The 26,554-nt window shown below is 46.9% G+C and overlaps 1 protein-coding gene across 1 annotated transcript; it reads left to right on the forward strand.

Moving 5' to 3' along the window:
• The first annotated feature begins 3,239 nt into the window (after positions 1–3,239).
• On the forward strand, positions 3,240–4,646 carry LOC131215379 (amyloid protein-binding protein 2-like). Its single transcript, XM_058209768.1, has one exon. The coding sequence runs from the start codon at positions 3,240–3,242 to the stop codon at positions 4,644–4,646; it is 1,407 nt and encodes a 468-aa protein (XP_058065751.1).
• Positions 4,647–26,554: the final 21,908 nt, after the last annotated feature.

A 26,554-nucleotide genomic window follows, 5' to 3' on the forward strand; every position in this document is an offset into this window, starting at 1 on the left:
AGAGAAAGAGAGAGAGAGAAAGAGAGAGAGAGAAAGAGAGAGAGAGAGTATGGCCTGCAAACGAGAGGACCGCCGACGAGTCAGCTGTTTTGTTTTAAATCTACCACTCGTCCGCACTCCAGGCTTTTATGATTGGCCATTTCGACGCCAGAGTGCGCTGACGCTGACGGTGTGAGTGACGGTGCCGCGGACGGACCTTCGGAAAGCTGACATCGCACCAGCGCCCGCGCGATAATGGCCGACATCCGGCGCTGCTGCTTTGATCCATTTCAATAGCGTTCGGCCTATCGCCGCCAGTATCCGTTTGCTGGGCTCTACACAGGCTTTAGAATCAGTGCCAACGGTGGCTTAACACTCCCACGTGGCCCGGCCTTCGACCGGGACCGGTGTAAGCTTAAAACAAAGCCTGGATGGCACCGGCCTACCTGCCCAAGTCACACAGCTGGATCGGAACCAATACCGCCTTCGATGGTGTCGAATCGCTTGGATCGCTCTGTCGCCAGTAGCCGCATCTCGGCTATCGATGGTCGGGGTGAGTAGTTTGCGATATCCTGCGGAGATTACACCAGGGAGTCCCGGGCTGACGTTCGGATCAAAAGTGGTTGTTGAACTCGCGCGCGCGTCTGGCAACGCAAACTTTTGTGCTTCGGTAGTTTGCGCTTTGTGTTTTCGTTGGTCTTGGGTTCGGCTGCTGCTAGGTTTTTGAAGTGGAGAATTCAGCAGAATAGTTTTGGAGCCTCGGATTTGAATAAGGTGGCCCGGTCGCCAGTGAAGCTTTGGGATTGGGTCACTGGATTTTTGGATCAATTTTCGACCAGCCTTTGCCGCGTGAAACTGTCAAAGGTCGCCTTACGAATTCTTAACCCGTCTAGACGTTTACGCGTTCAACGTATGTAATGTTATGGTTTCGAGGATTTTTACGCTAGCGAAACCATTTACCTAGCATCCACGCTGTAGCAAGGATTCAAACTTGGGCCTACACCATGTTGTCTCCGGAAAATGAAGTTTTGGATTTTCCGTAAGGACCACCATTTTTGGACGCTAAATGAACGCCCCTTTCTGCTTCTTGTGACGTAAGACGTTATTTACCCGAGGCAAGCCCAAGATGCGCTCTTCCAGGGATCGCTGAGTCGCTTCTCGGTTCTCCCCGGATTCGCCTACCCCGGATTGTGCTTGGTTGAACCGGCTGGTGTGAGAGAGAGAGGGAGTTTTGGTAAATCCGCCTATCTCCAAATCTCGCTTGCGCGCGCTGTGTACCCCGGAGGGATAGCGTTGAACCTGTGTCAGGACGTTGGTCCGCGTTTACCTGTTTGTGCCAGCTTAGCAGAAGCGTGTCTGGAGGTTCCACACCCAGCTTCCCGTGTCTACCCACAGGATGTTTCTTTTTTATGGCGCTGGTGTCCATAAGCCTCGGGCAGCGAACCCGGCTTTCCCGGGAGGTGCGTTGTCGAGATGATTTTTATCGCATTTCAAGATGTGATGCGCAATACACACATGTGTGTGTGTGTGGCGAATTAATTTTACACCTTCGCCGCCGTAGCCTTCGGCCACGGGGATTGCTGTCTGCATAATAAGCTCATCATCGTGCCGCTCCCACATAAAAGCTCATTATCTAATGGACGCAGTCGAATCGCAGTAGCCAGTAGCCTCGGGCACCGGGCGCAAATTCCCCGTCCTGGGGCCTTGGGCGGTGGTCTGAAAGGCTAAATTATGGAGGAGCTTAAAACGACACTCCGGCTGATGGTGGTTCCGATATGTGAGTGAGGGAGGTGTCATTCAAATGGTACTCCTCCCGGGGGCTTTCACCATTCGGCAGAGTGCAGTACCGAGTCGTGCATAAACATGAACTTCGGTTTCGGGGACGCTTATGGGTTGAGGTTCAAAGTGCTACGCTGTCAAATGCTTCGGGTCTGAAGGTGTTTCAAGTCCGTGGGGAATAATTATTCCAATAATTGTTACCTCCTGTTACCTGTGGCGAATGCAAAGGTAGCAGCTATTGCTAGAAGTGAATAGTTTAGCTGCGCTTACGTTAGTTTTTGGCACTCCAGAAACTTTGTAGAGCAAGCAGTCGTGGTGGCCTTTGAGTGTGTGCAACTAGTTCCAAAAGTCAAACGTCAAGTCCATGGATGGTGTTTTCACCTAGATGCGTTGCAAAATTTCACAAAATGATTTTTTTTCATCGAACAGAGGATTTGAACAAAGTTTGGCACCTTTGGGTATCAGTTTGGATTCGTTTTGGCATTCTTTGTGCAAGAAGTTTGCTGGTGTTTGCCGTTGTGTTTCCTAGTTGCTCTAGTTCTCTGTTGAGGTCTGTTGTTGGCGAGCGTTATGAAAAAGGGAAGGAAATTTGCCATCAGTCTAAACGTCAAATTTGATGATGTTCGTATTTTTATAAAATTAAGAAAAATGTTTTACTTCTTGTTAAGCTTCATACTGCGGGGACACACGATGCGTAACGTAACAAGTTTGACGTTAACGATTAATGCCAAACTGTTTACGCCTTGCCAAAACATATACGTTTTGACAGAAGCGCAGCAGTTTGGCATTAATCATTAACGTCAAACTTGTTACGTTACGCATCGTGTGTCCCAGCAGATACAATTCATCGGTATTCCAGTGCACTGAGGTTTGATAATCCTGGAACGGGGATTGTAAGAAGTGTCCCTGGGCTGCTCGTATTTTAACTTCAATCATTAGAACTATGCTAACTGCTGAATCGTACTATAAAATAGAAGAAAACATCAACGTGGGTTCCAAATAATAGAATGCGTTTGCAGTGATTGCTTTGATGAAGCTGCAGATCTGAAGAACAGCTAGTTCGAGCAGGACGAACTAATTCGTTCCTATCCAATGTTATCACTGTCCCGTTCTCTCGTTTTCTGCTGTCCGAGAAGTAAAGCGAGGCAGCCATACATACCCGTAGGATGATGTTACTCTCAGCCTATTGGATGCTTCTAGGAAGGTACCCGGAAGGTTCGCAGCTTGACGCTACGTTTTTACCCCAGCTACCTGAAGGTCCTGTATATATATCGTCTGGTGGCTGTGGTCAAGAACGACAGAACATAGCTTTTCCGTGCTCCGTAAACATCACTTCAGCGCTCTTGCTACTTTGAGCTGTACGGGCTCCCGATACCGCAAAATTTACTTCAGCCGAAGTGGCGATAAAGTTAATAGATTTAGCACCCTTAGAGTTGTTGCTTCGAAGAGTAGCGTACTCACCTCATCGTGTGTGAAAAGTTATGGGCGACGTGGCAAGGTACTGGCCGCTCTGCGATCCCCACCTGGACACACGGCAAGCTGCTCCCCGCAACCCACCGCTCCTTCAGAGACTCGCTTTAGAGGCGCTGGTGAGGGCTTTCTCCAGATCTCCACGGTGTCGCCGGCTACGGGCGGTCGTCGAGCAGCTGCCACTCTTCATGCGCCTCGATGCGATCGAAGACATGTGCGACTATCGGTCGCTGCTCGACGTGCAGCTCGATCTGCTGTCCGATCCGCTGCTCGTCAGTGACGTCATCCGGCGGCTGCCCGGCGAGCGAACGAAGCTGATCCGCTGCCTGCAGTGGCTGGAGAGCAACAAGAAACAACTGATCGCACAGCTGTGCCGGAGGTACATGGCACTGTACGAAGCGGATCGGATCGAAGCAGCTGCCGGTGTTGACTGTTGGGTGGGCCAGCGTATTGGAGTGTTCCTCATCGAGACCGGTTGGCTTCAGGAAGGGGCCACCATTCTGCACATCGCACGCTTGCAAACGACACCCGGTTCGGACGAGGAGGTGGCCGTGTCGCTCCATCTGCTGCGGGCCCAAACACTCGGCGGTAGCCTGATCGACGCCCGCCAGTCCTACGATCGCATCACGGCGTGGATGATGTCGGCCTCGAGCGCGGCGTACCGACGGTCACTGGTGAAGGACTCCCCTAATGGACAGGAAGCGACCCACGATCTGGCGGCTGCCGTTCACCTGGCACTGTCGCTCTATCAGCTAGAGGTGTGTGAGGTTTCACTCAGCTACCACTACGCGGTGCTGGCGTTGGAGCTGCTCAGCGAATCGGCGTCGCACCGATTGGTCATCGACGTGTGCCGCCAGCTGGCTCGCGCTTGTCTGGCGCGACAGTTTTTCGCCAAAGCCAACCACTTGCTGCGTCAGGCCATTGCCCGAGCCGGCGAATGGTTCGGCAAGCAGAGCGCTCAGTACGCGGAAACCCTCGAGGACTACGCCATGTATCTGCTAGCGCGGGACAACGTGACCGAGTGTGTGAACGTGTTCTCGGAGGCGCAGCAAATCTATCTGCGGCTGTACGGCTCGCGGAATCTGCTGCTGGCCCACGCCCAGGGCAACATCGTGTTCGGGTTGTGCCTGCAGGCGTACGTCATTTGCACGGATCAGGATCAGGCGATGCACCACGTCGAGAAGACGATGGCAAACTTCGGGCGCATCCTGCCCGCCGGGCATCGGTTGCTGGTGCAGGGACGACGGTTACGAACGACGATGGGTCTGCTGCTGTTCGGGCTGAACGCAGCCCGAAGTTCGGGATGGACTAGGCAATCCGAAGAGCACGGCCAGGATACGGAGAGGGTTGAAAAATTGAACGAGAAAGAACGGGCTCTACCGGTAGGCGCTTTGCGCCGTGGGTTCTACCTTTGTTAGGTTGAGCCCTGTGGAGCCTATCCTCATCCTGTCATTAAAAGATTATTTTCGAAGGACAATAAACTGTACATTATATTGAAAGGCATTTAAAAAGGCAAAATATTGTAATCTTTATTTGTATGCTTGACATCTTTACTAACATAGTTAATAGAATATTTAATTGGTCGTTTCTACAAATGTGTATGCGATGTGTGTCTTTCATTGGATCTTTTACATTTTTTTCATTTTGCCACTGAAGTGTTAAAAGTTTTATGTTTTTGTATGTTTGTATCTGTTCTATCTATTTCATTCCATCTCATTTTACAACTTTATTTACAACTATTTTCATTTACTTATGCTGTTTGCTCCATTTCAACCATTTCATTCCATTTGATTGTTTGCTTTTGGTTTTGTATCTTTTATTTTTCCGTAAGTTTTTGTTAGATCTCACCCTGCGGTTAGGACGAGAAATTGTTGTTTTACATTGTGCTACTAAATTCTTAAAAGTTTTATGTTGTTGTATGTTTGTATCTATTGTATCCATTATTCAATTTCATTTTACTACTTCGTTTCACTTCTTTACAGTTTTGCACTCTATTTTTGTTTACTTGTGCTGTTTCCATTCGATTGTTTGCTTTCGGTTAAGTTTTGTATCCTTTTCCGTGTTTTGAATAAAGTTTGATTGAAATTATCATCCTTAAGGCAAAACCTAAACAGGACCAAAGTTTCGCCGCCTGGAATCTGTACACTGAGGTGGTGGTTTCGAAGGCCCGTGGGCTGCATGTACTGAGATTTTATACTTAATTGCCAGCACAATCTCTCCACGAGTTCCCGCGTTTTGCCAACCGCAGGAATGGTCCTTCCTTGTTCCCGATCTGTCCTCGTGCCCCTTCTCATGGAGTTTGTTTCGTTCGGGCTGCTCTCCTTTCGATTGTGCGCCTAAGCAAACAATCTGTTGGTCGGTTGCCAACCCGACGCGATGCCGACGCTGGGGCACTTTCATCAGACACGCAATTTCGCAAAAAACAGAAAACACAAAACATTCAGCAGCTCACTTTCACTGGAACCTGTTCCTGGCTTCAGGAACAGCCCGGGCCGGTTGTCCGATACAGCCGAGGGTTAGTTACGCGAGCCGTTTCTATTAATTTGATGGCGTACGAGGCGGTTAAGTGGGAAATGTGGGAAATTACTGCGTCCATCACGGGTTTCAGGGTAAGGTCAGTGTTGAACCGACCGGGCCAGCTTATGCAAAAGAGGGCCTGCTGTTTAATGCTGGCGGTGGGAATTCGTGGAATAATTGAGGTTTTGGGACGAACCTGGCCACACGTAGACCGCAGGACCGCACAAACGGCGAAGGATTACACCGCACATCATCTTTTGCGGGTCGTAAAATCAACTCGAGTAGGTTAGGTTTACGAGCGGAAGCACCAGCAGGCAGCATCCCCGGCAAATGGAGTGCCACTCTCGGTTGTGGCGGTCGTGAACGGGCCCTCGGTGCAAATGAGTTGCTTGCGGCGGTGAACCCTCCAACAGCCCAGCCATGTTAGTTTTAACGTATCCGGTTAATTTAAGGTTTTTTGCACGACTGATGAGTATGTATGTGCTGGCCAATCTTTCCTGGCATGTGTTTGAAGTAGTACGAGAGGGTTCTAACACGGAAACAGGCGCAAAATGATGATTGTTGAATGATGTACTGAAACTTAAACAAATTGAAAGAAACAAAACAAACATATGCCAATCAGATATGGTGGATATGGGTTGTCCAAATGGAATGTTGCTGTTCTCTTATTGGTTTCAAACTTCGACCAACTCAACCGCTATCATTGACTTGTAAAACATTATGGTAGTAAACAAATACTTATCGATTTACACTTATTATACTTATTTGATTTGAATTCTTTACAAATACCTGTAATGGTAATTTTGCTCTGCTTATCGTATCATTATCCACTAGTTTCCTGCTTATCGTTAAGGTTTGTTGCTTCTATTATTTGTTACTGATTTCTTCTCTTCTTGGTAATTCTTTCCGGGTCCTGATTTCGTCAGTTGTCAGTCAATTGATACGTCTCTGATAGCTCACGTTTATGCAGTGGAACGACGACATACCGAATGAGGCGCAGAATTTCAACTCTACGCTCGTTGCTTCGACTTAAATATGCAAAATATGCAAATAATGAACGACTGTCAACTGAAAGATTTTTTCAGACGACGGGCAAACGTATCGTGCATTTTCGTATCACCTCTATTTGATTTGAATTCTTTACAAATACCTCGCATACGTCTGATCGATTGACCATCGATGTGTGGCGGTCGGGCGAATATGCTTTGATTTTTATACGTATTTTTTTCCAAAAAAATTTTCCCCACCTTGGTGACTCGTTCAGAGTCCATCTCGACGCTAAAAAGGGGACAGAAAAAGTCTTGACGATGAGCAGTCAGGGTTTGCGCCCAAGAGTGGACTTTTGTTGTGGATTTTCGACATATTTGGTAGTTTGAGTATTTCGTGTGGCACGAAGCACAATCCTAGCCGCGGGTGGACAGCGGTTGACAGGTTCCGGGACCGCACTCGTAATGTAGTGCATTTAAAGTGGACTTTGAGTAATGAATAACGCCTGTGCAAGCAACGACGGTGCACTGGAAGGATAGCTATAACTCAAGCTGTAAGCCGCATGGCAAGCAGGAGCAAGGAAGCCTGAGCGAAGGATGTGAACCACATCGATCAATGCCAAACGGTTGTGTGCCCGTGAAGATAGGGACCGGACTGCAAGCAGCGAAAGACAGCGAACTGTCAGGTGTTCTGTTGCCATTGCTGGTGTTCTCATCTGAAGCTTGACGCACGCAGACGTAAATTATGTTCCCGTGGTCCAGCTCTCGGGCGCAAACATTCCCTTAAAATTCGCCAATATTGCTGTGGAGAAAAATCAACATAGAAATAGGCAACATCTAGGCCGAACTTGCTGAATCCACTGAACTCAGTTTAAAATATGAAATTAGTTCACATTTGGAACGGGTTGGATGGATTCCTTGGCCTTTATTAATTGACCACAACGCGTCCAACCTGGTGAGAAACGTTCGGACTGTAGAGATTATGATTGTGGGATGATTTAAGTCCACCACTAGACTGCCCCAGTCCAGGGGCCGCTTAGATAATCATGATCTATTGCGCTGATGGATGCGAAGATAAGCTGCTGAATAATCATATCAGGTGCCCGGTGCCTGCCAGCTAGTTAAGTGCAATTTATTTTATGCTGCAATCTCAATCTCTCTCTCTCTCTTTCGCTCTCTCTGTCACTGATTGCACTCGGATCGCTTAAAGCTAAAGCTCGGCCGTGCAATGGCTCGTCTGCAGCACAACATCGCACAACATGCTCATGCTCCTTTTTCGGATGGAGTCGTCCAAATCCTCCTTCCGGAAAAGCTCGGCACAAAAGCTACAACGAATTGAATTGGAAATCTTCGGCCGACAAATTTACATTCGATTGCCTCCGGCCACGGACCCCGGAGCTCTGTTGCATCTCACATATTCGCTCGGTTGCAGTTCGCTTCGGCGTATTTGCAAGTAATCAATTTGGGTCTTTATCTTAATTCGATTCGAAAGCCGGCTGGGGCCTGGCTTTAAGGGACATTTTCGGGACCTAAAGCCTGAAGTCGTGAGTTGCTTGACTGCGCCGTGTCCTGGTCGTTCGAAAACGATGTCGGAACGAAACGTTCCGAATTCTTGCGCCTCAAACAGAAATGGGAATAGTGGGCGAGGGTGAGTCACCTTTTGGACCCCTGAAACCTTATAATCACGCACCATCTCGCTGTGTCCCACACCGCCGCAGCTCTCCTCGTAGCGTTATCATGGTGGTTGCATCTTATGCATATGTCGTGGTCGGTGGGGGTTCCGGGGGCCACAACAACAAAAATAGTGTCTCGATAGGGCAGGGTTTCGCTCGCATTACGTGCGGTGCATGCTAGAGTGGCAGAATAAACGGTAGCGCGATAAGGTGGAATAAATTTAAACTCATCCCATCCACCCGGTTCGAGTCCTGAAAGGGGGTGATTTTATTGTGCAACACTACACACGCCGTGACAAGGGGTGCACCCCACGAAACGCTTCTTCGTGCGAAGTTGCTCGGGCGCCTTGACATCGGGAGGCCCCCACGGTCGCGGGGAAGATCACCGGGGGTAACTTCCGGACGTGAAGATCAGCAAAAGAAGTCTCCTTTTGCATGACGAAGAGGACCCAGACCGGATGCAGCTGCGGAACGGAATGGAACGGCTGAAGAGACCGGCTTCCCAATTAATGATGCTCCCAGGACGGCGGCGACGCAGCTAAGGAAGAGCGCTCCGTGATATCGCGTTGGCACACACCTGAGGGAAGTCGGTTGTAACGTGGAACGTGCTCTCGCCCGACTCGTCCGCACCGAGGACGGGCAACCTTTGGCCCGTGCAAGCAACCCCTAACGGGATGGGTTGTCCGTGTCCGTGCACCCAAAGAAAGTTGGTGGGTCGTGTTAATTATGGTTATCTTATTGCTGGGTCGTCTTCAATTCTGCACCACCCCATTATCTCGCTGTTTGCTATCGTGTCACTTGGGTGCTTTGGTGTTGTACTTGGACCTGGGACCTTCTGGCGAGGGAGAGTTTAGATCAAACCACACCGACCCACACCGACACCTTCGGGCTGTCAGTCCGAACTGACTGACTGGCAGCAGCAGCGCTGACCTCCAGGGCCGTTCGGAGTGATGATCGACGGTACGGAGCCGCGTTCCATTTACAAACGACGCCGAGCATTCGGTGTCTAATCAGATGGGTCGGAGAATGCGACTGCACGCTGGACGTCAACTTGAAAGTTGTTGAACAACTTCCCGCTAATTGCGTGTCAAACTCACTCAAACTCAAACAACATCTGGGTGTGTGTTTTTTCTCTCCCCTATTTGGCGTTGGAGTGCGCTGGGGTGTTGTGGCCCACTCGTCTGCCTAACCCTATCCGGGTTTAACTTGTACGCTATTTACACGCCCTGCGGCCTTTCTGCTACGCCCCGAACGTTTACTTCAGCTTGCCGGGTTTTTACTTCACCCATTCATTACTTGGGCTGGGTTTTACGCAGCGATGCTGATGCTGATGAGAAGTGCAAAAGTTTCGATTGCCGCGGGACATGAGAAGTAATTGCGGAGGCAACCAACCAACAAACATCCGGAAAATGCGATTTTTAAAGTATAATTCAAATTCACAATCCCGAAAAGCACAAACATTAGACTCTGAGGATTTTTTCCCTCAACTTTGTGTTATTATACGATCACGCACGCATAGCCAATTTTGTTTTCGTTTTGATCCGTGAAAATGTTTACAAACATGAAAAGCTGAGTGCCGATGGTGTAAATGTATCTCGCGTATCGGCTTTTGGGGCGCGCCCTGTAATTCGGTGCTAATTGAAGATTCCGCGTGAAACATGTGGTCACCCGAGGAAACCGTAGGAATGGAAATAAGAAAACTCCCGTAATTGACTCTTCAAAAAGAATAAATTATTCTTGATAGGCTGCAGCACGATAGACACAATAGCCAGTTAGTAAGTAAAAAGCAATAGCGACTGTGCCGGTACATGATATTCCCAATCTTTATGGGTTAACATTTACGCAAAGTAAAGTCAAACTCATGATTTGATAATGAAAAATGTTTGAATCACTGCGCTTAAATTGAGTAATGCGAGGGAAAGTTGTTGCAAATTAGTTTTATTGCACCTCAACTTCTTGTGGACCGAAAAGCATATGTTCGATAAATTTATCGATATTCTGATGACAATCGTTAAAATATGTTCCGCAGATGCCTTGTCTTTAAGTTTCAATTTCAACAATTATCTCGAACTACGGGCAATGATTTTACAGCAATCATTATTATGCAGCGACAATTATTGTATGATTTACTTTGTTATCCCAAAAATATAGCGAATGAAACTATGAAGTTTTATAACAGGGGTTTGGCACTTTTTTGGCTTTGCGGTTTTGGTATTTATGTTTTTTTGCAAATAATCTTCCATTTTTTAGATAAAATAAATCAGAATCTTGTTTTTATTTTCTTGTTTTCCTTTTAGTTTAGTGAAATTGCGACAAACGTAACAAGCATTCTGACAAAATTATTCATCATTATTCATTAGCATGACGTGATTGTGTTGGATGTTCCTGTGTTTGGGTTTTTATTGCTTTCTTTTAAAAATATTCTTTATTCACTGAAACATTGTAGTCTTTCGAGATTTAACTTTTACGGATATACCAAAGCCTCTTAATTTAACCAGCTGCTTTAGGTTAGTGCCCAGCACGTACCGAAACTTTCGCACAATTTGTAATCAACTTTTCCATCCGATGAACATTTCATTTTTTATTTAATTGAACCGGAGAAGTGTCCAAAATCGAAACCCCCAGCCCATTGACAGAGAGTAAATATTCATGTAACGAACCGCCAGCCAGCCAGCCAGCCAGCGTAAAACAAATACGTGAACCATAAACGGTCCACGCTGGCGCACGCGCTACTCGCAGGGATTCGATTCCATTTGTTGATTGCCGGTTTCAGATTGATTACGTTTTAATCAACAACGAGCCGGAAACGGTGCATACACGGGAATGTCTCCCGGTTCTTTCTCTCCCTCTCTCTCTCTCTCTCTCTCACTGGAGGGCCCGTGCTGTGTTGTCGGCATCAAACATTTACACATCAAGATTCGGCCCTGTAGATAGGGCGCAGGATAAATTACGCCCCACAGAGAGAATGAGTGAGAGAGGACAAAAAAAGGATAAACTAAGTTAAAAGTCCTTCCGGCGCTTATTCGTCCGTGCGTGTGTGATGGCTGGGTTTTGTTTTCCGTTCAGCCGTTTCAAACTGCAGCACGTTGCACCGGACGACCGGTGCTGCCGCCTGTCGGTGTGCTTTTGAAGCGGGGGTTGATCAATTATTAAACAGGCTCCATTTACAGGCCGGCCCCCACTGTGGCGTTCACTCGTGACGCATCATGAGCGGTTGATTAAATCCGTTGATAGATGAAATTGAAACGTGCCAGATTCCGATACTGCTGCGCCGTGCTCGGATGTGTGTGCGGCAGATATTTGCCGAGCGAAGGCACCCTTGCTGCTGGTCCTTTAACTTGGTTTGATTTAAATGTTATGTTTACAGCACATTTCCCTCAATGTTTCCCTCGATGTGTTTGAGTTGAGGTATCGCATTTGTCGGATCGGATGACTGTTCTTTTGTCGATCATTGATTTGAATTAGAAATGCAAATGAGCGACATGCTGTCCCGACGATAGGTCGTTTTTATCGTTGCGTCGTGGTCCTTTTCCGCCGTTAAATTTGATTCGTCGCGAACTGTTTCTATTTAGCAAACGTTTAATATATTTAAAGCTGCTTGACGACGTCAGATAGTCAAGTTTTTAATTGCTACCGATAACCCGTCGTACCAGACAACGAATTAGTGTTGTTCTAAAACCCGGTGTTAAACAGTTACAGATAAGGCTTCGTCCGCAGAAAGTTTTCTAGTTTGTTGGCGGTCGGCCTGGTTGCACCCAACTATTTTCATGCTTTCTGTGGTACTTGGTGTCATGTCAAAAGGATGGCTGGAAAATGAGGTTTCACAGTTTCTGGTGCAAGCAAAAGTTTAACCCATGCACAAAGGGGTTGGACACGTGGCGTGGCGACGTGGCTTTGAAATATTAGGACAAGAAGCTGCCAGCTGCTCTGGATGGCTAAACCCGGAAAAACATGACATTGTTGTGCTTGCGGTTGATTGCATAAGTTTAATGTGTCTAATTTTTTTTTGGAAAATTAATTGTCAAACAATAGTTATCAAAAAATTATAATTCTGTGTAAAGTTTGTTGCATACCTTCAGGCGCATTTCAAGGAATAATGCCAAACGCAAAGCCTTATTGGTAATTGGCGTTTGTTTATTACAAAATCAATTCTCAAAGCATTTATTTGTGTATAGATATAATTTTTTATGCAAAATAAATAAGCGTTAAGATACCTGTTATATCAAAACATTTACACAACACTTTTTCCCGTCCCGTTAAGTTCTTCTTATCATTCATGAAGCACTAGGAAGCCTCGTACAAATTCCTTCCCCGGGTCCCATCATAAGGCCTCATCGCAGCTGAAACCTTTTGGCATGTCTGGTTATCCGTTAGCTCATGCGTTGACGCGTAACAGCTTTGCGAAAGCTGTTGATTCACGCACGAATCGACCACGGCACGAGCGGCGCGATGATTGAGTGATGAATCCCTGGTCTTTAGCCACCCTCGCTGGCCAGGTGGCGGGCGATTACCACCTCAACCTGCTGGGTCCACGTTCATCAGCCAAGCCCGCCAACATCAACTGGACGGCAGCCGTCAGCAATAATAATGCACGGCACGTTCCACCGTTTCGGTCAATTATAACCGAGCAAGTGTCTAACCGATTGCCGACTCATTCCGACGATTTGATCGCTTTCGAACAGGGGGGCAAGTTTCCTTGGCTTGGCACACTGCTCGTTCCTTGGAACTACGATTAGATCGGTGGTGGCGACAAAGAATGGTGAGCAACTCGCTCCTTCACGCCCGTCAGCTGCACGGCGGTTTTCGACTCCTGTTGAAGTCACCGGGTGCTTGTTGAAAGGCGCTATTCAAATTACGACCCCCCAGGTCCCAGAAGTTGCTGTGTATCATGATGGGTAATGCCGCAGCATTAACGTGCACTTTGCCGGAAGCGTCGGAACGCCTTTCGAGGGATGTCTAACATCAGGAGTTCGGAGTTTTCAGAATCTCTCCCAACCACACGGGTGGATTTTTGGGAAAGTTGTGCCAAACTAAACCCACTGAGTGTGCCTTCCACTACACTCACGGGTTTTGTACTACTGACAGACATCATGCTGAAGCACCTTTGATAATCCCGCTCACGCTTCGGAAGCCGCTTGAGGCACTGTGCGGAGGTGTAACGGTTGTCAGATGCCCTTTTGCGTTGCAAATTGATTTGGTTTGCCACGTGACGTCTTTTTGTAGTATTCATTTAATTATCACCTAACTTCGACTGTTGCCGAGTCGACCCAAGCCGAGTGAATGAGTCTATACATATTTGAATCTAGCCCGAATCTATACAATATTTAATGAATATGAAAAAAAACTTTGATGACACTTTTACCTTTTTTGCTTTGCTCTAAGGAGCTGGTATTTCATAGAACTTTTCACAGTCAGATTGTAACAGAAGCACATTGATTTTCAATGTATTGTTCAACAAATTCTTTATACAGCTTTCCTCATGCCTGTCGTTGTCTGTAATTATTGTCACAAATTGCCAACGAAAATTCAAAATTGATCCCAATTTTAAATGTTTCCAAAAGCAACACGATTAACATTAACAAAACGTGTTTGGCTCGTTTTCCGCGAAGTACGTACACCTTTCGAGGCCTTCAGAATAATGCGCCAACCAACGTCGTCGTGCCGTCGTTAACCGTCGCCTCGTTTTTCGGGTCGTCTACGTTCATGTTTTGGTTGTATTCGATTTTTCAAGAGCAGTAAGCCAACGGCTGGTAGCGAAGCAGGGAACCTTTCAGGTTAACGGCAAAAGGGCGAGCAAAAGATAAGCGAACGTCTGAAATAATAATTGTTGCGTGGGTCGTTGAAAAACACCGACCATCATCCGGCCACCTGTCGTAACGAAAGATGGGTTTTTTATGTTATTTGTTACGTAGTGGTTGACATTTAACGCGGTATTGGCCAACAGCTCGAAAGACGCGAAACAAACATTAAAAAATAGTCTGTTACAGTTTACTTAAGCAACATTTCAAAGCATTCTCAAATTCTCTTCCAAACGGTATTTGGAGCACACCAAAATATTTACTCGCAATGGTTCGCTGGCCTTCGAATTGTTGCACGTATTCTCAACGTTGGTTTAGGATTGTTGAACCACGCAGAAGAGGCTGCAAATCTCGAGAGCATACCGAATCCGGGAAAAGCAACAATCCTGTTTGGTTCTGCAGATGTACCCGTGCTCGCCAACAACGTTTGATTTAACCTTTGCCCGTTTGATCCATTAGCTTCGCGAGTGAAGTTGACCTACCTTCGGAGATACTTGAGCCCAAAATCACTCACATTACTCCATGGCAGCGTACTTCGGCGTTCGGCGTATGCTCAGTTTTCCGTGGTTCGATGTGCGATGCGATACCAGAGCTCGAGGTTCAACAGGCAACATGTTGAAGTTGAGTTCCGTTGTGGAACGGAAAAGCGCTACGCGATGCTTCATGCTGTGTCGGTGAAAATGTCGGCGCTCGTTTGCCCGGATACATTCATGTAAATCGTAACAATATGCTCAACATCTCTTACATTTCGGTGTTGGTATAACTCAAGGGGCTCGCAGACTTTACGTAACATTGAGAATTTTGAAACATTTGATTTTGAAATTTGAACTCCAAACAATCGCACGAAAACGTTTAAAGCGTTTTTATAGTTGTCTAATAATGGTAAGGCCAAAGCAAAGCTTTCAATAATCTTCCGGAAGCTTCGATACGCTACTACTAATCGAAACAATGTCTTCGAATTAAGCCTTTGTCCTTATGCCATGGTGATAAACGTGTTTGCCTTTAGTTTTGGGTCTTTTCGTACAAAAAAAAAACTTTCTTACTCTGAACCTTCTTACGCCCGCTGCTATGGAGCTAATAAAATCCCCAAAAACAAAACACCGGAAATCCGAGAAACCCCTTCAGCGATAATTCTTTACAACATGGCGACGGGCATTTAATCACCGATCACCGGTGGGCCCGCCCTCTAGTTTTCGACTTTTATTTCCGCCGCCGTCACCGTTATTTTAATGACTTTTCTTCGCACATTGCACTTTTACGATTGTTGAGTTGAGAAGTTTATTTTAACGCCGGGCCGGCCGGCACCGGGTTTTTGGGTGTCACGTTTTATTTTTGTTCTTCACCATTGCCGAGGCGGCTCTTCGTCGGCGTGGTGGAGGGAATTTGGCAGCCCCAGAAAAGCTACCCACAATCCGGAACGGCAAATTTTTGGTTCGTTCGTTTGTCACGGCCTGACATTAATTGCACCGGAGCCCGCCAGAAAGTAACGGGCCCGCCCGGGCCGGTGTTATTTTTCAACATTTTCCTTGTACCATCGCGAAAGGGATTTTCCGCTTCCTTCGAACGCGGCAAAGGTAGTAGCTTCGGCGAGGTCGTTTGCCGCATTCCATTTTTGGTGGTACATTTGTTTCAAGGTTTCTGTCGTTTTTTTTTCCCGCGGCCTCGCGAACCGTTAACCGGAGGTCGAAAGTAGGTCGTCACGGAGCACTCGGTTCGCGGTCGTGGTGAAAAATCCATTTCCCGCGTCATTATTTCTTCCGGCAATCGCAATTCTATCACCGACCGCGGCAGCGCAGCATAAATCGTACCGTGCCTGTGTCGGGGCCGATGCTGTGCGTAATGGACCCGGTCGGTCGGTCGGTCGGTGAGTTTATTGCAAAACATCATCATTATTCGAGCTATCATAATGTGTCGTCACCATATTTACGATCGCTCCGACTCCATAATGGCTTAGACGCTCGTTGCTAGTCCAAAAGCGGCCTGGTCTGTTCGGGCAGCATTTTTCAGGGAGTGTTCAGAACGGCTCCAAGGCTGACGGGTATGGTGACTGGTTGGGAGAAATAACACACCACCATCGGCAGCGAAAATCGGGCGCCAGGTTATCTGTTGGCAACCAACGCCTTCCACCGACCAGCGCTTCAATCAAACGTCCTACTCATGTGTAAACCAACCCAACCTGATAACGCCGGGAGCCGGGAGACTTCGCCTTCGAGAAAGGTAAGACGGTAAAGTGTGCGCTTGCGGACCGTGATAGATGGCATATTTATGTACGCACCGCGAAACACTTAGCCGTGGGAGCCTGGTGGCTTCCGGTATTCCCAAGAAAGCCATTCAATCTGGTGCTCCGCTGACGCTAACGCGAGAGGCAAAATCTGTTGCGTTTCAACTCGGCCCGGGACACGTTGTTAACCCAATGAAGTGTAAATATTTTGGTTCCATAAAACCCCCGCTTTGCGACGGTTATTTTGTGTGCACTTTTTTATGACGATTGTGTGTACCGCGCGGGAGGCCGTTGTCGGAGAAGGTGCTTTCAGCGATGGGCATTTTGGTTGTTTCAAAATAAAAGTTCCGCGAGCAAACATAAACGCGGGATATCTGGTGGCGAGGGCTGCATTTATTGCTTTATTCTTTGTTTTTAAAAAATGTCTTTACACTCAAAAATGGTTGCCGTTGGTTTTTGGATTCGACATTAAGGTATTCGGCAATGATTTGGGAACGCAAACATAGGGATACAAAAATATGTGTGCGCCACCAGGCGCCTCCATCGAAATGCTGAAAAAGGCCCGAACCAGGCGCTTCCATCGATGACTCAGTGCGCAATGCGATTTAAAACTAGCGCTCTACGGACAGAGTTTCGTTTTCTGTTCGCTTTGATATTGAAAACGTTGCATAAATATGATCGGTCCCTTTCGGCAATACGCCCGAGGCACGCCTCACGCCCTCGATGGCCCTTGAAGCCAATCTTCATCAGCAATCATGGGGATCGATTTCGTTTCCAATGCATCCGTCGGTCGCTTCCGTCGCTCGAGTGGCCACTTCGGTGATAATGACAGAGCAAACTCGACATCAAGCACGTGACACGGGTGGCCTTCCGAGTACCGCACCCAGCTGCGGTAGCAGCCAAGTGTGTGGCCCGCGGTACGGAATATTATTCCGGTTGATTTCCGTAGCCAGCCAGAAGCCCTCTTCAGAGGTTCGCATGAACGAGCGAAAGAAAGGTGGACGGGTGTGCACGTGAAAAAAAAATGGATCGCTTCCTACCAAAAAAAATTTTTGCATCGGAAAATGGCAAATGGTTTCCTTCCTACCCGAACGAGCGCGTCGTCGGATGGGAATGATTAAAAATGAAGCCCAGCCGTGGGGCATGTGGGAAAGTCTCGTACCCCGCTTCAGCCGTTCCGCTTGGTTCGCTTTTTGCTGTCCGACCGCGGCTCAACTTTATGAGGCTGTAAAATTGCTAATTAACAATTTGTAATATACAGGAAATGTACGGGGGGGCTGAATGCGAAGAATGTGGGAACTTTCGCTAGCCGGACTTCGGCGACCGGAGCCACCGACTGACCAGACCACGACCAGAGCAACCCAAAAGAAAGTATCTCAATCGGGCGCAAGGAAACCTCTTGCCTTTTGAAACCCTGATTAATTGCTTCGGGACCGGGCTTCGGGAGGAAGGTTTCCGGTGGGCGGAAATCACCTTTCTATGCCCGCCGCCGACCGCCCACATTTGGCGTGACCGCCCGTGACGGGACGGACGTGTGCTGATCCTAGATTGAGACTTAATTAAATTGCCAAAGAGACAAAACTCCCGGCTTGGCTTCTTGGTGTCCTTCTTGGCGTCGAGCGGATCGAGCGAAGGAGCTGCGCTAAAAAGTACCAAACTCGGAGCTGAGCTTCTTAGGGGCAACTTTTGATTCCCTTTTTTGTTCTCGGTCGGTTGCACGGGTCCTCTCGAACGAGAAAGTCACCATAAATCGCCGCTAAATTTTGTTTCAACCTTTAATGAAAGGGAAAAAAGTGAACCGGCCGGGGCCCGATAAGCCGGAACGGGGTCCAGTCCTGTATACCCCACCCCCAACCGCCCACCCTCTCCTCACCATCGCGGTGGATGGACGAACCGCTGGAAATTAAATGGACTGGAATTCAATTATCTTAAAAGGAATCAAACGACTACCGCTGCTGGTGCTGGTCGGCGACACCGTCGCGAAGCGTGCGCTGCGGAGTGTGGCCGGTTGGTTGGAAGAAGGGCCAATGTACCTTTCATTCTCCACCGCCACAAACCGCCGGAACCAACGGAACCGCATCGACCGTCGTCGAGCGTCTTGGGCCGTTTTTTTTATTTATTCCAATTTCTTTTCCCGGCGTTGATCCTTGATCCTTGAGGTTCGCCGTCGTCGTCGTCATCGCTGGCGAAGCAGCAACGCGCGACGGGTAACCGAGCGTCAACGGGAATAGTTGGGATAAATAACAAATTATCCACACTTTACACGCGCCTGTCGGCGGCGACCCGCCTATGTCGTTAGGGGCGAGACTGAGACTGAAGGGGTTCACACCCGGTCAGGCTCGGGATGAAGATTTACAAGCGAGGCAAGGATCGTGCTTCGGTGGCTGATTCGCTTTCCTGTCTCGTAGGCTTTCAGTGAAATTGATTTTTTTACAGATCATTTGCCCAGCCGGAAGGGTCTCCGGAACACATATCGGTTTAACATAACGAATGCACGGGATGAGCGATTTTACGTACGTATGGGAAGTTCTTCAATTCGGGAACGTCACCCCTGTTCGGTGGAGCCAATGAACTTGGTTTGAGGTGACACTCTCCGTTAGCTATAAAACCTGGCCCGGCAGTGGACAGGAGTGCCTTGCTTTTAGTAAAACGCTTTCTGTTTAACCGAAACTGAACTTAAGAATTTTAACAACAATTACTTTGCTAGTGTTTGGTGCTTGCCTGTGGGCTTTCCACTTGATCGGTATTTTCTGCTGGATCCCGAAACCCCTTATTTTGTTTCAAACCTTTTTTAACATTGACGTCCATCCGCCATTTATCAGTTCAACAGTCAGTTTCAAAAAGGATATCAGTTGCACCAAGTACTGTCTGCATTTTGGCAACTGCACCTCATTTCACCTAAATTAGCTTCATGTTGCACTGGAGAATGAGGACTTTCAAAAATTACGCATACAAAACCGATTTATAATTGCCTTCGATGTTACTGATTTGGATTATTTTATCTAAGGCTATTCTCGCAAGAGCATAATCGACAAAGGACACTCATGTTTAACTTGAATTTACAGAGATTCGAAAAGAACTTACAGAGACTAGCTTTCACACACATTCGTGTGTTGTTAAAGTTGGTCTTATTCAATTTAGTTTATTCGCAAATCAATTTGCTGAATCAACAAACTATTTTTAAATCTTAGCAATTGCGATAATTTTGTGTTGTTGGCTTTGTTTTTAATATTTTTCAGTATCTTCTTCATTTGTTCATCATTTCATTTTGTTACATCTTTTTTCATTTGCGCTCGCTTTAATACTTGTGAACTGTTTTCTGCACGGTGCGCACCTTCGTCGCGTCTTCCAGAGACACGGAAAAGCAACGCAAGGGTTCAAGCTGTTCCAGATCATCGGATTAGCCGTCACAGCCGCTTGCCCAATGCCGATTCACGTTAGTGCTTGGGGAGGATGCCGTAAAAGGCCGACTTTCGGTATGAAATTGATTCCCGTTCACGTGTTTTTCTTATGAACAACTTGGCACCCTGGCCCTGTTGACGTCCTGTGACGGACAGCCGACGGTACTGTCATCGTTATTTCCGGTGTCGAACGCTCGGCATGGGTTGTAGTTTTGGCATGGGGCCCCTTTCGAGCAAGGATCGAACACGCGTCGGGTCGAGGGACAGCCTACCGAAAAAGGGTCAATATTTTATATCGGGTTTTTATATTTTGGCCGTTACATTTTCGTCCTTCGCCAAACAACGGGTACCGGTGATCGTACGGGGTAACGTTGCCGGTGTTGTTGCTCGTAATCAATCGACGAACAATGTTTCCCGAAGCATCCCGTTTCGGGATGCATAACTAAGTAGCTCGGCGAAACCGGCCCCAAACCCATCTTGAAAGGGACCCGACCGAATCGGTTTCTGACGGCTTTACTGGTAGAGGATGTAAACATTTTTATTGCATCCTGTAGCACTCTTCTTGGTCACACTGCCTGAATGGATCCCCTTTTTCCGGTAAGCCGCTTAAGTTGGGGTCAGGACACCGAGCCGTTTTTGCATAGAAGAGAGCACACTCCTGCGCTCCGATGCTTCTGTGGATCAATGCTGTTGTTCGTAAGATTAAGGCCTGGAGGCTTACGAATTCGTTCACGCCCATCATGTGTGTGCTCTGAGTAAGATTGCATTCGGCAGCGATGCAAAGAAATTATTCGTTAATTGTTCCCAAGAATCCTGATCCGCAGAAACACCTTTCTGAGATTTCCTAATCCGTCCGCGAAGTGCTTAGCGGCTCGATGCTTTTTGCTCCGCAGACCAAGCGTTCCACGAAACTATTCGATAACGATGTGTCTTGCTCGTTGGATCGGAGCTGAGATTGATGGCATGGAACGTAATCAAGCAATCGAGGCCACGCTGGGGCCACAGATCCGAGTTACCTCACGGTTATCTCGACCGAAAGAAGCCGCGTGTGGTCGTGAGGTTTCAATTCTATTACGTTCCAGGCCTCCTCAGACACCGGTTCGGATCGTTGCGGGAACCGACGTCCCTAATTGATGCTTGACATTCGAACGAGGCATTCGGCTTCGGAGTGGTAGATCCTACACTGGGCCTAGCCGTATCACCTGCTACGAGCCACGTTCGGCATAAAACCGGTTCAACTGCGTTCGATCACACCACGCCGACCAAGCCGCCCTAATGAGCCGTGACATGTGGGGTTGTAATTTTGCTCTCAGCTTTTTGGGCGTTTTGTTGCCCGAGAATCAGAATCGAGTGGAATTAGAGTTTTTGCTTAGCGTATTTCGGTGTTGGAGTCTTTCGTTTTTTGCCCCAAAACCCAATCCGATCCAGGAATAGAATTTTTGGCGGTTTGGTTTGCATTTGTTATTGGACGCCGCTGTCACTAACGATTCGAGCTCATTCGAGCTGTTCCCGAACGGGCTGTATGTTCCGTTGTGTGGCATCTGTATGCTTGTTTGCGTCATTAGGTGCTATAATTTGGCGAAATGCTGGAGCTGGCCGAAATAAAAAAACGCACGTTAGCTAATCTGGGAGCAGGGCGCAAGAACAATTGACAGGGAAAATTTTATTGACATTAATAGGGCCCAGGCCCAGGTGTGCCCGCACACCATTGTGTCACGGTGCGTGCGTTTGTGCGTGAAATGTCGGCCTCTGTTTTCGAAACCCAATTAACAGTGACATGGCAGGGCAATATTCTAATAGAAAAACAGACAAACAAATTGATTATGCTTTCGGGCCTCGTCACGAGACTGTCGTGGGGTAGGGTTGGAGTCGGTTTTTGTGTAATGGGATAGAAAATATTAGTGTTGTTTTACGCACACAAACTTCCATTCAAAGTTGCATAAAGTTATCGAACGAAAACAGCCACTGAGTCAATGTAGTTTTTGTTTCCTTTTACGCAGTTACTATGTTTCGAGTGACTTGTGACTTCTGAATGTGACTTTTGACTATGGACCTGTTTCTATTCACTCGCTTTAATTTGATTTATGGTCAAAATTAGAAAATATTGATTTAATCGATAATAAGCAATGTAAGGATCTTGGTCCTTATGGTAACGTTCCATAAGTCAGAAGCAACTGAGAAGTTCACAGATCCCATCTGCCTGAATTTTGTTCTTTTTTCCTCGAGTTAAGCCTATACCGGGAACTATGCTAACATAGTTCAGTGTAATCAGTATTTTGTAACTTCAACAGGTATGCGATGAAATGACTAAACAGATACGAATCATTCCCGAACCTTCGCACCAGATGTTCAGGGTGTTTTAGTAGCGACACATTTTTTCACGGTTATAAAAAAAAACACCTAACATTTTTTAATGCTTGTACTTTTATTTGAAAGGTTGATTCTTAACATTTTTTATAGAAAACAATTTTGGTAAAATGTTCACCACGATTGGCTTGGCAGTAGCTCATTCGGTCGACCTATTTTTGAGTCCCTTTTTTATTGTATCTGGTCCTATTTCGGAAATAGCAACGTAAGTTTGGTCTTCAATTTGGTCTTTGGTCTTCGTCAATAGTCGCTGATATGTTTGCTTAACATTAATATCGATTGTGGCTGTCGTTGTATGATACTTAACGCCGTCCTGTTAAAGTCAAATGCCGTCCAAGTTCTCTGCTTCAAAGTCGCCGAAGAACCAATCAGCCAAAATCCGCACCAAACAGTCACTCTTTGTGGTGCGTTGGCTTCTCTACTTATTACTACTTTCTTACACTGCTTATTAACATAGTGACCGATGTGGAAATGAGCTTCAATGAAATGTGCTTTTCAGGAATGTTTTGACGACCTACCACTTTGGAAATAAATTTTGCATATTTCCCAATGTTCGGAAACCAAAATAGTGTTATATTTTATACATAAATGTCATTAATGAACCTTTCTAACAAATGTTCAACCATGGAAAAATGTTTACGACCAAATGAAAAAATGTGTCGTTACTGAAACACGGTGTATGTTATTAGCACTTGCCTAACGGGAGTGTCACAAAGCCCACCTTTTAAATATTCTGAATTATTCAGTTGAGCTAATCGAGTAGCAGAAATCGTAAAGAATAAATAAATAAGTTGAATTACTGTTTTTATTTTGAAAAAAATGCTTACAAACCTATCTATTTTCTATTAAAACTGTTGAAAAACACAAACAATTATGGAGCTCTCACTGAAATGAAATAAACAAACGCTTCCTGCCCGTTCCTGTCTTGAGTTGATGTTTGCGCTTCAACTGTCAAAGCTGGACTGGGTTGGCTGTTAAATGTTTATTAATTCTTGGCATTGTTGGACCATATTTTCGTATTGAAAGCGCAAACCGTCGCTTGTTTCACACTTTTACTTACCAAATTCGTGCCACAAACAATGGCGGACCTCAAAATTCATAAACGTCAAATGTGAAACAAATTTTCATGGCTCACCCAACGACGGTTCGTCCGTCGCTGATTTGTCGTCAATTTGTCGGACGCCACCATTGCAAGCCCCGGGGTGGTGCTCGTCATAAAACTTTGCGTTGCAAATTTGTTTCCGAGCCGCGAGCACCGAGCCGAGCCAGGCCGGGCGGTCCTCGAAACAAATCAAATCCTTACCGGGCGACCACACGGCGCAACCGGGAGAACCAGATGGCTGCAGCTTATTAGGGGGCGGTCGGGCGTACGGGGCGCATCGAATAACAAATTTATGTGCCATTGATTCATGATCAATGTGCCGCCCGATGTGCTCCGTTCCCGTTATAAGCTTTTAGGTGGGACCCCGGCTAGGCCAGGTGGCCGGTATCGGTTCTGTGTTGCTTTTTTCCTGTCGACTTCCTCGGACTCGGACTGCACTCGGACACTCGGTTCACTCCGGGGCACTCGCCTTGACGGGGAACGACTTCAGGGAACACCTGATTAACATTCATAGGCTGTGTCCGGGTGCCCATCGCCGAAGCACTGAACCGTAGCGACAGGTCGGATGAAAACTACAAATCGATATGAATGGTACCAACCCCAATAAATCTATTTATCATCCGGCACACTCGTTATGATGACGCAGGCCCAGGCACCGAACGGACCTCCGGTGGCAGATTTATGATTAACGCGTAAATAAATCAAAATTATAAAATCACACCGAAGTGAGGCAGTACGCCGGTCTTAGATGCTGGCGAAGGCCGACGGGAATGCCGTCTTGAGAAGGGTTTCAATGGAAGCCGGTGCTTCGGAAGCGTTCCATTAGATCTCGGACCGCTCCGGGGTGCATAGAGGTCAACGGTTTCGGTACGCTGTGCTCACGTTGCTCCTGCTGCGGCGAAGAAGAATTGGACCCCAAGCCCTAAGATGTCTACGTCTCTGTTTAAGACGAATCTGGTTTGGGGCCGCTATTTATTGTGTTGCGTTCATCTACAGATCGTTCTCCGGGTCTCCACAGGGTCAACCAAAACCGCAGTCGGCTTCCTCTCGCTATTTTGTTGCGCTTCCTCTCGCTATTGTTTTCTCTATTGCTCATCGGTTTTAACGCAAGCTGATAGGACCCTACGCACGTGGCCTGGCGCGTGAATAAATCAATAGAATAGGTTCACGGCTTCAAAAAGCGGTGGACAAACGATCCCGACAAATGACGCCTCATCGACAAGTAATCATTTTTGCACGGACCAACGGGGCCGGGCGTGGGAAACCCCGGGCTTGCAGCCCGTATCTCCATATGTTGCGATCTCTGCGCTCGCGTCGTCATCGGGTCCGTGCCGTGCCAAATCATGTTTGACAGACGTGATAAATTTGCAAACAAACTGTTCACTGGCCTCGTAAACCTCGTGGATCACGCGGGGGCACATACGTGCCTGGGCCGTGGTGATGGTAGTGTGGTGTGCTTTGAATCATATCGAGGTGGGCCGGAGTCCGCCGGATCAGCGCACCATTTGTCGTCCGGAAGCTACGTACGTTCACGCCACAATGAAGCTGTATCTCGCTGGATTTATGATGGAATATTAAATAAGTGCTTCGGTAGCTCGGCCCAGGACACTGTGCCGCCAGGGAAACTTTTCGCCCAAAGCAAACTGTATGGGTGAGGCTGTAGAAGCGCGCCAATGCAAGGAAGAAAGGAAACTTCGTCTATGGCCGCACGTACACACCATCATGGACCTATTATCTGGAGCTGGAGCCCATATGTAGCGTGGTCCTACAGACCTTTGCTGAACCAGCAGAATCGATTCGTGTCGTTACGGTTCTGCCATGCTTCACCTCATTGAGTTCTTCAAGAATGAAAGAAAGAAAGAGAGAGAGAGAGAGCAAATCCATCGCTGATGAAGACGTTTCCGAAGAACCAGGCCGTTCGGAGCCGTGATCCGTGCGGTGGCGCTTGGGCCGCTCGGTTGGTCTTTGCTCCATTCCGATACGGATTCTTGGTCATTCAGCGCAGTCCTTTGCCCTGTACCTGCGGCCTATTGCGACCTATTGGGATTGTGAGGCTAAAAATAAGAAATCTTATTCAATACACCGCCGGTTTATGCATCACATTGCTGGTGGCCACCGGATTGGTATTGTTGCTAGTGTTTATTGTGAAAGCATGTTTTGAATTTTTCACCTTTTTTTTTGGGATGTCGTCGGGTGGTGTTACCTGGATCCAGCGATGCTATTAGGCTATTTTCATTCACTCCCATCATCGTTGACAATTTTGTTGGTCATCTATTTTTCAACGTACGCATGAGTGGTTATGGTTTTGTATTTAGCATTTCTTCGCGATTTGTTGATTGAATTTATTCATTATATTGTATTTAATGTTTTTATAGTTTATAATTTATTGTTTTTTTTTCATTTCAATCAACCGTTTTTACGATTTTTGTATTTGGTATTTAATGCTTCATATATTCTCGTTACCCAACATTATTGTTAACTTTTGTTTTTGTTTTGCTGTTTTTAAAGATTTTTTTTTTTTATCTCTAATAATAATATATTCTAAAGTTGTTTCATTCTTTTCTCTAGATTTAATTAAATACTCTATAAAAAACGTCGATTTATTACACGTTTCCGAGCGTCGCAATGTTTCGTTCTTTGAAATCGATCATTGAATGGGCTAAAATTGTTTCTATGAGCAATCTGTGGCATTGGTGCGTTCGAGCCTGTAAACCGCATTCCCGCAGCTCAGGAGCGTTTATTAGCCACAGCAACCATCAGCCCATTGCGTCATTAGCGACCCCGGGTGCTGGTTGCTCTTCGAAAAGGTCGCCACACGCCTCTCGACTATTGCTAAGGCCGAACCAATAGTTTGGTTATGGTTTTCAGTATTATGCAAGAAAAGTGCGTACAGTTTGTGTGTATCGGAGGGTGGCTATGTGTGGTGAACCACCGACCGACACCAGGTACATACGCATTTAATTACACATCCTTAAAATGAGTTTTCAATTTGAATCCTCTAGTTCGAAGGGAACCCGGCGGCGCATTGTTTCTGTCGCGAATTAAAGCCCCGAACCGGGGCACAGAGAAAACCCTCTGCTGCAAGTTTTATCGAAACCCTTTAAGCAGTGGAAACGGAAGTACAACGTGGCGCTGCCCGAATTGTTCCGCGTGGCTTTCATTTATCTTTCCTCCGCGACGGGGAAACTCGCACACATCACTCGTTTTTTTTTCATTTCCATTTTCCAATCACCTTGTTTAGTGAAAACTTTGGCCCGTTGT

The sequence above is a fragment of the Anopheles bellator genome, chromosome 1, assembly GCF_943735745.2.
Source record: "Anopheles bellator chromosome 1, idAnoBellAS_SP24_06.2, whole genome shotgun sequence".
NCBI classification, from domain to species: domain Eukaryota; kingdom Metazoa; phylum Arthropoda; class Insecta; order Diptera; family Culicidae; genus Anopheles; species Anopheles bellator.

What these genes read in the sequence shown, in the direction of transcription:
- LOC131215379 (XM_058209768.1), top strand. Translation starts at nt 3,240, where the DNA reads ATGGGCGACGTGGCAAGGTACTGGCCGCTCTGCGATCCCCACCTGGAC.